The sequence below is a fragment of the Thermobia domestica genome, chromosome 10 (genome assembly GCF_964235325.1).
Source record: "Thermobia domestica chromosome 10, izTheDome1.hap1.1, whole genome shotgun sequence".
NCBI lineage: Eukaryota > Metazoa > Arthropoda > Insecta > Zygentoma > Lepismatidae > Thermobia > Thermobia domestica.
The window spans coordinates 207,479,199-207,494,093 of record NC_137463.1 but is presented as its reverse complement, the minus strand read 5'-3'; the positions used below and the strand labels follow the sequence as shown (position 1 = coordinate 207,494,093).

The 14,895-nt window shown below is 33.6% G+C and overlaps 1 protein-coding gene across 6 annotated transcripts in view; it reads right to left on the bottom strand.

The window, feature by feature from the left end:
* Positions 1 to 2,716: 2,716 nt before the first annotated feature.
* Positions 2,717 to 14,895, bottom strand: part of LOC145662950 (uncharacterized) — a 48,308-nt gene continuing 36,129 nt past the window's right edge. For all 6 annotated transcript variants that reach the window (XM_081729006.1, XM_081729009.1, XM_081729008.1 and 3 more), the window contains 4 exons: positions 14,603 to 14,765; positions 12,918 to 13,058; positions 8,723 to 8,811; positions 2,717 to 4,918 (listed from right to left, as the gene is read on the bottom strand). In XM_081729006.1, the coding sequence (XP_081585132.1) occupies positions 3,028 to 4,918; positions 8,723 to 8,811; positions 12,918 to 13,058; positions 14,603 to 14,746 (2,265 nt within the window). In that variant the 5' untranslated portion in view covers positions 14,747 to 14,765 and the 3' untranslated portion in view covers positions 2,717 to 3,027. The remainder of the gene's footprint in view (positions 4,919 to 8,722; positions 8,812 to 12,917; positions 13,059 to 14,602; positions 14,766 to 14,895) is intronic.

The window sequence follows — 14,895 nt, the reverse complement described above, 5'->3', positions numbered from 1 at the left end:
TGATATTTGGGAAAGAAAAATGAAATGAAATGAAATCTTTGAGTTTTACGTCCCACGATTATGCCGGTTAAGCTAAAGGAGACGGTGATTATGAGAAATGAATGAAATGGTGGAATGAAGAAAGTGGGAGGAAACGGAAGAACCCCGAGAAAACCCACGCACACGATGTTTGTGATATTTGGGAATGAGTAAACCTAGGAAGAATGGAAGAAACCTGGTGGATTTACAGGCACTTCTGTGTAACAGAAATACACCACACAGAGAACTATCGATAACAGAATGTTATATGACTGCCTCTAGTGGATACTTCTAGAAGCAGCTAAAATCATCACGAACAATTTATGCTTGTTACATTGATGCCTCGGAGTGATTCTGTACCTTAACAAACTTCCTCAACTGTATACACTGAATAAGTAGTAATATTATTCAAGTAATATACCGTGTGGTACACTTTTGTTCATTTATGTGAAACATGATAAGCCACTTTTACATTCACATTAACAGTAGAAAGGAGTTTAAACTTTTGTTCATTGCAAATAATAATAACTTTAAATGTCATAACTTGAAAGGAGAAATACTTAATATTATTTCATCTTTTTATTACGTATTTTATTTGTATGTTTATTTTTTAATATAGATTTTCACAATTAAAAATCGATTTTCACGAAATTTCACTTCTGTGGGTTATCCAGTTTTATGACCGAATTCTCAGTTGACAATGCCAGTTCAGTGAAGTCAACGAAAAACCCAGAATTTTACAAGCGCTCAAAACATCGAAGTGTGACATTATTTTGTAAGTAAATTCTATTAGTAGGGGGAGATACGTATGGACAAGAGTAAATAGCAGACAGTATTCCTGGGCAAGAGTAAATAGCAGACATACTCAGCGAGTGAAATTTCAGTACCTTTGCAAAAGTATTGTGTAATAATATTGGGAGTATAAGCTCACTGTATACTTAATAAGAGCATGCATTTATAATGTAAGTCGTAAACAATTATAAATGGTGCTGACTATTTAATGAAAAACAGATTTTAACTTGATAGTCTGTGTCAGTCGAACGAGAGTGTCACGAAAGTATTTTTTGGGTATAGTTTTAGTAAATAAAATAGAATTGACCACTAATTTAAGTACCAAACTTAAATTAGGCTCAAGAGTCTGCAGTTGATTCATGAATACTTGTAGTTACGTATTTTTAGTGACATATAAACAATTTGCAATGACTTTGCCTCATTCTATACTCAATGAACATAATCTGTTAGTTGTAAAGCTATTCATGAAGTATCAAAAGTAATAACATGGTTCTAAATTTAAAGTAAATAGCGTCTCAAGCCCAAATCATGTTTTTTTCTACCTGTGGCAAGACAAAAAAGATAAGAGAAGGTACAGTTGAAATACTGCTCCTCAAAAAGGCTAGGCAAAGGTGGCGCTTTTGTACCCACGTGTGCGGAGTGCGAATGAGGAACCTTTCTTCGAAAGACAGAAATGGAAGCATAAAAAGTTATGAATTAAGATTTGACACATAATCACCCAATATTATAAAATCTTCCTACTAAATTTCATTAGATTTGGAGGTGGTCGAGCTGGGACCATCTCTAAAACTGAACCCCTTGACGTGGAATTGTACTTGTAAATTATCGAAATAAATACTATTATATTTGAGTTCGACTCAAATCGAGTTGATGGAAAAAGAAATGGAGTTAGTATCTCCGTGTTACAGAACTTCGTATTAAGAAAGTCGAAGTCTGTTTAAGTCTGTGCTGCTTATCAAGTTATTAATGAAAGTTCAACACTTACCACAAAAATATCCTGGTTTGTTAACATTTACTGCAAACACTTCGGCGATGAATTCTAGCTATTTTCAGTGCATTCTTAAGTTAAAGTCTACATTGCTTGAAGTACTACATTTTTGAATAATCTTCTTTCGTTCAGGAATGATGGTAAAGAATTGCTCTTCAGTATTCTACACTTCTGAAGCCCTTCTACCATTTGGATAATACTTGAAGAAATATCGATGAATGGTAACTACTTGCACAAAAACCTCAACTCTTTCTACACCATTGCATTTTAGCATGGTCGTATTACGAACTAATTTTTTCACCGCTTAGAGAAAGAAATTCTTTAAAAATTTAGTCCATCAATTTTTTAGAATGCAGATCCAGGACTAAAGAAGCCATATGCATACTGTGCAAGGATTAAAGTGGTGCCAATTCGTAAGTTCTATACAACAATAATGCAGAACTTCTTAATTAAAAATGAAATTTTTCAATTTAATGCCTCGCGATTATGTCCTTCAGGCTACGGAAGACAGTTGAGGCAAGTGAATGATGATAGAATTGATAGAATGAGAATGTAGGAGGAAACGGGAGTACTCCGAGAAAACCCACGAACACGATTTTGTCCACCAGAAATTTACTTGTACTGGAATCGAACCAGGGACCCCATGCACCAGAAGTAAGCGCTCTGCCACTGCGCCACCGTCTCTTCCCCCTCCCTTCCCCACGCCCCAGAACTTTTAATTGTAAAAGAAAGGAAACAGAAACAAATCTTTATACCAAACTTTTGGCGTTTAAAGAAATTAACTGCTTCATTCATCAGATGTTTTATACGATCAAAGAAGCTACACACATATTTCATGGGATGTAAAACTTAAAAATTTCAGAAACACATATTTAACGTTTACTTTCGTCCGTTTGATTCAGAAAGCTGTATTTCTTAAGAGTCAGATATTCTTCCGAGAAAGAAATCATTTGCTTTTGAACTTATTGAAAAAGATGTTTTATCATCTTATAGCCAATTTTGTACAGTTACCACACTTCAGTAATTTATCATAGGACATAAAAATAATAATAAAACACACAGTTAATGTAAATAACACAAAAATAATAAGTAAAATTACCGCTGTCTTCTCATATCTAGGTTATTTACGAGTATGCTGTATAAGAAAGTCAACATATTGTGCAAGACGATACCACATAAAATTACGAAATTCTCCTTGATGATCCATAAGTAAATTTAATTCTGTCACTTCACCAATCTGCACCATCTAACGTGAATAAATCAGTAAATTCCAGTTGCTGTGATGTTGATTCTAATCGTTTATTATGGTATTGTCTTATAGGTGACGGATCTTGATTCTGCGACGAATGCTCTTTTGAATGTAAATTATAGTCCAATCTCGAAGAAAAACTCTTGCTACAAACAGTGCAATCGTACATAATCATACTAGTAGGTATAATATGCTTTTTCATGTGACTTAAGTAGACACTTTCGTTCAAGAATAAAGTATCACACTTCACACATAAGTAGCGTTTATTTTCATCCGTTTCATTTGGTTCAGAAATCGGTATATTGGCCGGTGCAAGATCAACTGTAGACTGATCGGTTGTGCATTTCAAATGAGACTGTTGTTTATGATCTACTAAACTTTTAAGTAACCGGAATTTCTTATCGCAGGAGTCGCATTCATGCAGTTTTTTCTTAGCATGTAATCTTTGATGTTTTTTAAGAGACATACTCGAAGCAAATACTTCCCAACACTGAGAACACTGATGTTTGTTCTGCTCATGCAATTGTAGGTGGGTGGTTAAATTGTTCATTCGCTTAAAACTACGTCCACAATACTCACACATGAAAGGTCTGGGCAGTTTCATAAATAATGATGTATTCAAATACTTTTCGGGAACATCTTTACCAGGGAAATGGTTCTTAATATGCTTAACAAATAACTCTTCTTTCACTACGCGTATGTCACATAATTCACACTGGAAGAACTTCTGTACAGTATTGTGCAATGTACTGTGTCTGTGCAAAGTAGCTGGATGTGTGAAACACTTCTGGCATACCTTGCAAGTCAAGTTTTCCTTGCGTTTCTGAAGAAGATCATCTAATTCCTTTTTATGGCAGTTCTTGTAATGTGCAAGGAACTCAGCAAAATCTCTGTCTTCCCCACATAACTCACATACCAACTTCTTTTCATTGCAGTGAGAATTAATGTGTTCTGCATACTCCTTCCATTCATCAAACGATTTAGCACACTTTACACAATAGAATTCTCGCTTTATTGGATGTCTGTATTTGTGATACTCCAAAGAAGTCTTGGAGCTGAATGTCTTTTTGCATACTTCACACACTAACGGCGTTCTGGCTCGATGTACTCCTCTATGCCTTTGCAGTCCTTCTTTCTTAGAAAATATCAAACCACATACGTGACACATGTGTAACTTTGTCGTTTGAAAGTGCATTCTTTTATGGGTGAAAAGCGTTCGAGAATTACAATACTTTTGACTACAAATGTTACAAATATACGCGTTATTTCCTTCAAGAATTTTCATATGTTGCTTCAAGAGAGCCATAGATGGGAATCCTTCTCGACATTTTGAGCAACGATAAAAATTCATTATTTTCGCAACTTCATTATTTTTAATACTTAAAAAGCGACTTTCATCGCTATGCTGTTTATAATGCTTGTACAATTCACTGGTAGTATGGAAACCCTCTTCGCATTCTTCGCATCCACACATAAAATCTCCAACCTTGTAATTAACTGTTTTTATGGAATACATAGTTTTCTCGCTGCAGTCGTTACAACTTAGAATTTCTCCCTTGTGGCACGCTTTACGATGAGCAACCAGATTGGACCATGAGATGTAAGAATTGGAACACAACTGACAAGGAAAGAAGGAGCTTTCCTCATGTTTTGCCATATGTTGATCAAATTCATCAAAATCATCGAACGACGTGTTACAGAAATCACAGTTAACTGGGAGTTCTGTATTCAAACCATGCAGTTTGAAAAGTTCATCTATACTTATACCAAATTGTTCCGTATTCTGTTTACTAATGGTCTTTCCTTCGTGGTCTAATGGAATTGACTTGTGAGTATCCTGGTTTCCAAGACGACTATTTTCATCCAGACTTCTGTAACAAAAATTATAGAACCTTTAACTTCATAACAGGGAGCATTACAATAATGGTAATAAGAAGAAATACACAACTATAAGTAAAAATAAATTAATTCTATTAATTCTTGAAAGTTATTTAGTTTTTACAAAGAATCGAAAGCGCCATTCTGAAACAAGTATTACACAATAGACCAAGAGTTTAGTTGAAAAAAAAAAAAAAACTATTGATCGAAAACCAGCCATAATAATCGCATATTTAAAAAATGACTGGGTTTCCGAATCTTCTGGCCATGCACAAGGTGCATCAAAAACTCAGAAGACAATTGCACAAAGAAAACCATATTATTTGTTTGTTGTAAACAGATTTCTCTCTCTGGCAATCCATTTGTACTTTCAATGTATACATGAGCAGAAAATAATACAAATGGTATTCATAATATATGAAGCATTTTATAATTAAGAAATCTAAAAGAAGTCCTTCAGTTTCGATTATTTATCCTTCCCTGCATATTCTTCCCTAATTATCCATCTCACTAAATGGTGGTATGGTTAATGTAGCTCTGAAAATACCTCCTTTCAATTCCGTAAGTTTTATCCTTTTCTCTAAACTCATTGTAATTAGAGGCTGTAGAAATATCAGTGTGGAAATCAGTCGTCTTGCTGAATGAGAAACCAATATAATACTTCTTGTAATATAATTGGTAAAGTACATTGGTTTCTTTCTTGACTGATGAACCTTGTTTGGAGTGGCTTGATTCAGTGTATATTGGCTATAGAAATAAAACCTAATCTTGGCTATTTACTGTTATTTTCCACGTACGTTATTTTGTCAATAAACCTTACATTTTTACATAACAAGTGGTTGTCCAAACGCAAGGATTAAGAAAAAAAAAAAGTACTTAATACGCATATAACATTAAACTGTAAGTAATTTAATGTTTATATGGATGAAAGTCTGTTCTTTTTATTTATTTTTTTCTCCCTTTTATCCTATTAGCTTGCCATACCATCACTAGGTTTACAGTTTACTCTTTTCTTTGAAAAAGTATTCTGTCGCACCTCCAAATATTAAATCATCTCCAAAAGTTCGGAGCGGTGCATTCACAATACAATATTTTCTTTTGTTGGTTAATTCTACAGGTACACTTTTCCCCCAAGAAACTGATTTTCATAGCGTATTGATACCCTTTGTTCCAAGATTTTTGTAAGATTTCAAGTTATCAAAAAAGTATTGACCTTTTGTTCAACGGCCTTCTGGGATTTTTCCCGTATCACTATAATCCGGTCGCTATTTGAGATTTCTGGTCAAAAAATTGTGACATGTGTTTTACACTTGCCTCTTTTGAAACTAATTTAACACCATGCAGGAAGTTCTGCAGAGACCGAAACAATGATAGTTTGGCGCTGCCAAATACGGGTCATACAGGGATACATTAAGATCTCCCAGCCATGTTCTCTTAATTTCTGACAGATCGCTAAATATGTATGAGGTCTGGTGTTGTCAGCATGGTAACACACAACACCCTATCTGTTGAGCAGTTCCGGCCGTTTCTTTTGAATAGTTAGACGCACTCGTGTTTATTGTTGACGGCAGTACAGGTCAGAGTCTATCGTTCTGCCCGGCAGCAGCGGCTTGTACTGCACAATGCTCTTGCAATCCGACAAAACGCAAAGCATAACTTTCCTGGGAGTCAGTGTAGGTTTTGCCACAGACTGTGGAATTCCTTTGTGCTTCGACCACTTTTTTGCACATTACTGTTATGGGGTATCCCCTTTCCATTACTTGTGATCAACCGGCTCAGGAATGGCTCGAGTTCGTTATGTTTCACTAGAGATTCGCGGATAGAAATTCAACTGAGTAAATGTTTTTGAGTCATATCATGTAGCATCCAAACGTCAAATTTCTTCCTGCATACAGCTTTCACCAAATGGTTTAAAACTATATGATGATGGATGTTTACGGCATTAACGGTGTCACGACTATTTACATGTAGATCTTGCTCGACTTTTGCCAGAATGTCATCCATTTTTGCTATCGTTAGTTGCCCACTGCGAGAAGCATCTTGACATTGAAAATTTCCAGAACAAGAGTGACTGAACCATCTTTTGGAAGCCTTTTTCGAAATAAAATTGTAAAATGTAGCGCAGAATTGCGGAAAGTTTTACTCATTTTCATGGCGCAATAATTTATATCTGATTATAAGAATTTCAACATGGGGCCACATCTACTAGCTTCCCACTGTTAGCTCTTGAATGACGTTTGGTTCGACCCGATGTGACTTTATACTTTGAGGTTTGGGACACTAACACTATTTCGTGCGCAAAAGGCTCACTACTTTTTAGAGTATCTCATATATATATATATATATATATATATATATATATATATATACATATAATCAACTATAATATACTATATCTACAACTAAAATAATGAACTATACCGACAACCTGTAAGATGTAATTTCTCACATCAAAATAAGAAGAAACATTCATAAGAACCTGTGGCGAAGAGTTCATAGTTTCAGGACTAGGATTGTCCAAAACCGTAGAGTGCTTCCATATCAACGTAAAGAAAATCACACATACGCTATCCAAAAATATATATTTCAACAATGTGCAGTGGGGTGCAAGGAATTTCACACAATGTGCTGGCGGGAATACACCGTCAGCTCCACGGTTCCTCATGCTCAGAATAACGCGTATTACGATGAATTGCTTCACGCTTGAAGGTGTGTAAAAAACCTGAAATATACCGTGAAATGATATATCACAGCAAGCGTTATTCCAAGCAAGAAGAATCATGGAGCGGACGGTCTCTTAACACTTTTGAGTTGCCAATAGGAAACCAATAAGACAAAACAACAACAACACATTAAAAATTACACCACCCTGATTACGGCAGAGTGTTAAGTCAGAACATATCTAAAATTCTGTTTGGAGCATAACTAGGTATTTTGGACGGCCCTATCTCTGAAAGTATGCACTTTTCTCACGAGTCCTTATGAATTTTTTTCCTTTTGATGTGAAAAATCACCTCTTACAGCTTGTCTGTATAGTGCATTAACTGTTTATATGTATATTTATTATACATTTATTTGTTTCTACACGGATCAGATTATCATTGTTTACTGGAACTACTTTACACTAGCGTCAGATTAGTTTAAAGTATACCATCGTTTACAATGAAAGTAAATCTTACATTGTCAACTTGAAAAAGCGGTTTGGGTTAATCTATCTTTTACAACCCAGCAACAGGACAAGGTTAGAAAACAGTTAAAATCATTACAGGTTATATTCAGGTACAAGAAGAAGAAATTAATAAAAACTCTGCATACTGTCTGGTCCAAACTAGTATGTAAGTATCCACAATGTTTCACTAACAATTCCTTTCCTGCACGTTTAATGTAATTTTACCTGTGCTTGTCCTAAAAATGGGCTGCTGTTACACGAAACATGTTAACGAATCACTGTGGAAAGTTGACATAGTAAGATTTCATTTTATTACAATTCTTGGAATTCCTGCGCTTCATATCTACAATAAATATGTCATTCTTTTTAAATAGTTACAAAAGAATGAAGCATGCAAAACGATAATTTACGTATCGAGCAGGTTTTAAGTAGCCAAATAATATACTGAAATGAATGGCGCTAAATACATTATCATCATCACCTCTCATATTAGCTTCTAAAAGATGTAAAGAAACAACTGGAAACAAGCCTTACTAGAAAATCATTCACTGATTACCCTTTCATCATGCCACCGAATTTGTGATGCCAAAAATGTATTTTCGAATCTAACGTAATAATCTAAAATTACCTTTCTCTATTCGCATTAGAAGCTGTACTCTCGATTTCAGGCTTTGCGTTCGAAGGCTGATTTTCATGAGTTTCCTCCGCCGAAATATTCTGTAAATCAAAAATAGTATGCTATTAAAGACACCATTTATTTTATTAAGTAATTCAGAATACAGAACAAAATGTTCAGAACACTTTAAGAACCAACTAGTAAAACAATTAGCGCAGCTTATATGGAACTTGATACGAATCTCTCGAACACATGCAAATATATATTGAAACCTTTTGAATATGCAAAACAAATTTAAAAGCAAACTGTATTCACGTATTACACACAATGGTAGTTCAATTCGTAAGATTATCCATTAGTGAATTCTATTCACGAATTGAAGAAACCGATATCCTATTATTACTGGAAGCTCAAGTAGTTCGGATATGAAGTTGAAATATATATTAATATATCGTATAATCTCCGTGCAACAAAGGGCGTCAACTAATAAACTAAACTAAAGAATCACATAAGATAAATTACAAGTTTAATCATAAGACAAAAAATATTTCTCCGTAAAATATATTTATAAGCATAGTATATATTGCACTAGTTCCAACAGCTTCCAAATTATGCACATAATAGGAACAATTTCTTTCGTTTTACTTTTTTAATCTGCCTTCTCACCCAGACTTACTTTATCCATCTTTAGGAAGTATTTCTGATGACTTAAGTAACACTGAGAAAAAAAATCATGAACGGCTCATTGACGGAATGCAAAGATGACAGGAAAACAACAATAAAATTTAAAAAAAAAACTTACAGAAATTTATAGCTATACCTCACAATTAGTTTCAGTGGATCGGAAAGGAAAATTTCGTATTATATATATATATATATATATATATATATATATATATATATATATATATATATGTGTGTGTGTGTGTTTCCTAAAGAACTTAAATCTACGATCGGATCTTTTTTTATTTATTTATTTTCTACGCCGCTAGGATCTTAATATAATAAAGAAACACCCAGAATATAATGATCTTTCGTAACATTCAGGCCTTCCTAAGTATTTAATACCGTAACTCCATAAAAAACAAGTTTTAGATGTTTTTCATAAGAAATACATGTATGCTTAAAATATATATCTTGAGAATTTAGACAACATTCAGATTAAAATTATTCATTCATTCAATAAACATACTTAAAAAAAAGTTTTAAATGTTACGGAAACGGTTATGTACAGGTCTCCATATGACAAACATAAAATACATCACAAAACAAATTGAGACAGTGTTTCAAACAAAATACATCTCAAGTATACTTAGTGTGTAAACAGTGGAGCTGCCACTGCATTCTGTGTGAATATTCCTCAGGGCAAAGTTTATTTCCAAAGATTTTTACACCTTCAAAAGATATGGAACACCATAGCACGTTATCTTGCAGAGAATAATAATAAATTACAGAAACCACTGGCAGATGTATTCTTTGCTGAGACAATATATTGTCGGTTAACTACCTAACCACGATTGCACATACAATGGTGGAAACAGAGTACGCAAATATACGTCTCTTGCCAATCAGACCATTGACAGCACAATGCAAAGGGTCAATATGGTATATTCCCTCTGTGAGCATAGATGATGGTCCGACATCTACGTGGCACAATCCGCATAAGTCAACGGACGTCCTATTGAGTTGCCTAATTTCTTTCTTCCCTGGAAACATTGGTAAGTACACGGAGGATCTGTAGCGAAGAGGATGGCTAATAAACATGTATCATGTAAGCAAGCAAGCATGTAAAGCAGGCTGTATTTGCCTATTTCGCATCATGACTCCCTTTTATTACACGCTCTTGCCAGTGGTTAACAATAAGTGTTTTAACAATCTTAACACAGCTAAATCATTATGAACTAAGAACATCAGAAACAAGGTAAAAAATTTACATAAGACTTCATCCCAAATTGAAAGATTTACTTATGAATCTTGTTTTATAATAACTATGGAACCAAAACTAAATCAAGATAGATAAACACAGAACAAAAAATGAAACTATATTATAAAGTACTGGAAAATTAAGGATGATTTATAAATATATATTGGAGGTCAAAAATTGTACCACACCATTCAATTGAGGGAAGTTTTCATACACTCGAAAATAGAAACAGACTGACTTGGGGGTTGGCAACATTAGAAGAAGTATGGTGGACACCTTCGGAAAATGGAAATAGTGCTTTTACTAGTTGGAATTTAAAATATTTATTGTTACTTATCATATCAATTTGATGTTTTTTTTTTCTTTCTTCAAATAAGATTACACAAAGACAACAAGACTCATTAATGAAAAAATATATAGGAAAGAACAAAATCAAAAACGTGCAAAAGATATAATTAAATTTTCATTTTATTATTATATATAAACACAAACGTAATTCTTTATTTGCATACTAATTTAAATTTACTAAGAAAAGTGGGCTCATCTTGTGCCTCCGTGTTCATAATGTTTGAGTATTTTCTTCCTTTCTGGGAACGTCATCAGCACAACTTTCATTACTGTATCACCGATTTTTTACATCTCCTATTGTTAATTTTTTTTCTAAAAAAAAGTGCGAAATATACAGTGACTTAATTTTGATTTTTGATTGCCTTTAATAATGCCTCCTGTGTTTCCTATCAATTCACTGTTTTTATATAAAAAAAAAAAAATATTCACATTAATAATGCATGCAATATTCCACAATATAATTTTCATTTATGCTCTATATAGCCTTCAATTTGTTTTTGGCTATTGTAAATATTAATATTGTCTACTTGCAGATTTAACACTTCGCAAATTTTGTGAATTTTAGGACTAGAATGGTTGAACACTTATTTTGGCTTGAGTAGTTTGTTAATGAAATTTCTTCTGAAGGCTAGTTCTACATTTGTGTTGGTTCAGGTGTGATTTTGTGAAATTATTTCCAGCTGACAATTTAACTGCAAGTGAGGGCAATGTTTCGAGATCCTAATTACTCATAAGTTCCTTAATAAGACTGCTAATCTTCTTACCACTGAAGTTGTGTTAACTGGAAACGATCTGTAACAAATGTATAAATAAGGTAATAAAATATAATCAAATATTGTCCGTTAAATATATGTTTTACTTAAGATGTTGATTATATTGCTTCATGTGATCTAGGTTGCCCTTATGTAAGTTGAGTTTAGATCCTTTTATCCTGATGAGAAAGGACTAAAAATATTTCTTTCTCTATATATTGTATATTTTTGTATATTGATAAGAAACTTTCGAAAAGTAGTACCATTTTTACGACAGAAAATCTGGTACCACTTTCGAAAGTTCCTTAGCAACGTGCAAAAATTATTTCAAAGGCAAACTGGCTTCTTCAGGGATCTACAATATTTCGTGCCAATGTAATGGATTCTATATTGGTATGACAAAGATGAAATTAATGGACAATATTTATTTATATTTTTGTTACAGACTGTATCCAGTTTACACAACTTCACCATTAAGAAGATTAGTAATCTTAATAAGAAACCTAAATAGGATATCAACAGATGTTCTCTGAGGATATTTACATTGCTTCAAAAACTGGATCTCGACATACTAATCCTGCCTGCAGCTGAATTGTAAATTATTTTTTTTAACACAATCATACCTGATGTCAACAAAAATATACGTAGAAATAGCTTTCAGAAGAAATCTCATTGACAAAGTACACACGTCAAAGGAACTGTTCAATCACTTTAATTTTAAAATTCACAAAATTTGCGACGTGTTAAATTTGCTGGTGGAATTAATGTATACAACAGCCAAAAATAAATTGAGATAACCACATAGAACATAAATTAGCGACACATTGTGGAATCCGCATAAATTATTAATGTGAATAGTGCTTTTGAAAAAAAATGAATTGACGGACAATACAGGGTATTATTAAGGCAATCAAAAATCGAAATTACGTTACTGAACACTTTGCACTAACTGTTTCTAAAGAAAACAAAATTAACAACAGGAGATGTAAAAGTAAGGATCAGATGATACAGTAATAAAAATTGGTATGATGATATTCCCACAAAGGACGGAAATATTGCATTAAAATAAGGAACACGGATGCACAAGGTGACCCACTTTTTTTTTTTTTTTAAATGAATATGTGTTTTACAGCTTCAACGTATAAGTAGATATTAAATTTATTACTTTAATAAATCCACTTACCAGTATATCATCTGATTTGAAAATGCTTGATTTCATACTTTGTTGGGTAGTTCTAAAGAAATTTAGCACTCTAGTGCAAGCTTTTAACTGAACAATACAAGGAGCACAAACGTATTTCGGCAATGTGTCACTCACGGTCACCTATAAATGAGATAAAGGTTATATTTCAACATGCGAACTAAACACACACTTCTTACACAAATGTCTCTACATTTAGAGTTTCTAAACAACGTTACAACACACATGTGCTGTAGGCAACATTTCGAATTACGGCTTCAGTAACATCAGTTTATTTAATGTTGACTTCTCAGACTGTCAAAGACTGAGATATCAAAATCTCGACGAGTTTGTCAAGGCTTGACTTAAAATTTCATGAATATCACATATATGTAAATATTATGGAAAAGGCGTTCTATTTGTAATTCTGAGATCTAAGAAATTAGACTATCCTTAGAAATCAATCCACTGTCACATGTATTGATAAAACATGCAGTTTTGAGGTCAACACATTCAAACGCAATTACTCATTTTACTCTACATGGTATGTCCTGCAGTGTTATACTTGGTCGCTAAGCTTACCCCTTTTCCACACACACACACTTTTTGAATTTAAGTGAATAATCTAGACAATGAAGAAAATTAAACATATAGAAAGTGATCCAGGTAGTATCTACAAACTGTTATTAAATAAACTAGCAACCGTGACCGAAACCTTTTCTTATAGGTCAGAAATTTGCGTGCGCATTTATGACGTCATAATTATTGGGCACCCAAATTTAGACAATATAATTACGAAAGGTCTTAAATCATCATCACAGGTATTCTGTCATTATTGGTAGGTCACTTGCTGCTGCAACTGAGAAGCTTCAATGTTCCATGGTCTTCCACTAACCTCTTCGTTTTCATGAATGAAGTTTTCTGTTTCGATATCGTCCGTTAATTGTAATCTCACTCTCTTTCCTGTCACCATAACCTGTAGCACATCCCTCATTTTACAGTTCCTTCTTACCCAATGTTTTATCCAGTTTCTCCTCCTCTTCTTAATAGTATCTAAAATTGTTAATTTCTCCCCTACTTTTCTGACACCAATCATTCGTTTTCCGCTCAACCCATCTAATTCTCTCTATTCATCTCCACACCCATATTTCGAAAGCTTCCAGTCGTTTTTCATCATTTCTACATAATATCCAAGTTTCTGCCCCATACAGTATAATATTCCACATGAAGCATTTTATGATTTTTTCTCAACTCTTTATTCAAGGTCCCATAAAATAGTACTTTCTCCCTCCTAAAGGCTTCGTTCGCCGATCCTATCCTTGCTTTTATTTCACGTTCGCACTTCATATCACTAGTAATTATCGACCGCTTTATTCCAATCACCATTTCTTTTATCTTTCTAACATTTATTTTCATCCCATATTCCTCACAGCCTTTCCTCCAATTTCCTAACAAAGGCCTTAAAACAATTATTAATTCATATAATATCGTTTTGTAGCTACTACCTGTCTAATTTCTTCATTGTGTTTAAGTTATTCATTATGAAATTAGAAAAGTGGAGATGAGCTTAGCCCTTAAACAAACTTTTCTCTGCTTAAAGCCGTAGATAAAACATCGACATTGTAATTTTCTGAAATAAACTGTACGGAATTGGGAGGTTTAACATACCAATACATATAATCACTTACATTTGTATGAAGAATTTTATTCACCATATCTCTTAATCGTTCACTTTTGCCTTCTGCACTGAAGATGTCAGTCAGTTTTTCTTCTTTGGAGCCACAAAGTCTGCACGCCAATATAGGACCCTTGTTGCCTGTAGATATGGCCATTTTGCACGTGGTATCTAACCTATCACAGTAAAATATGTTATAATGAATTATATGCATTAAGAAATTCATATAATAAACACACAGTAGAGCCCCGATTATCCGAGCTAATGTGGACCGGATCTAACTCAGATAAGCAAAAACTCGGTTAA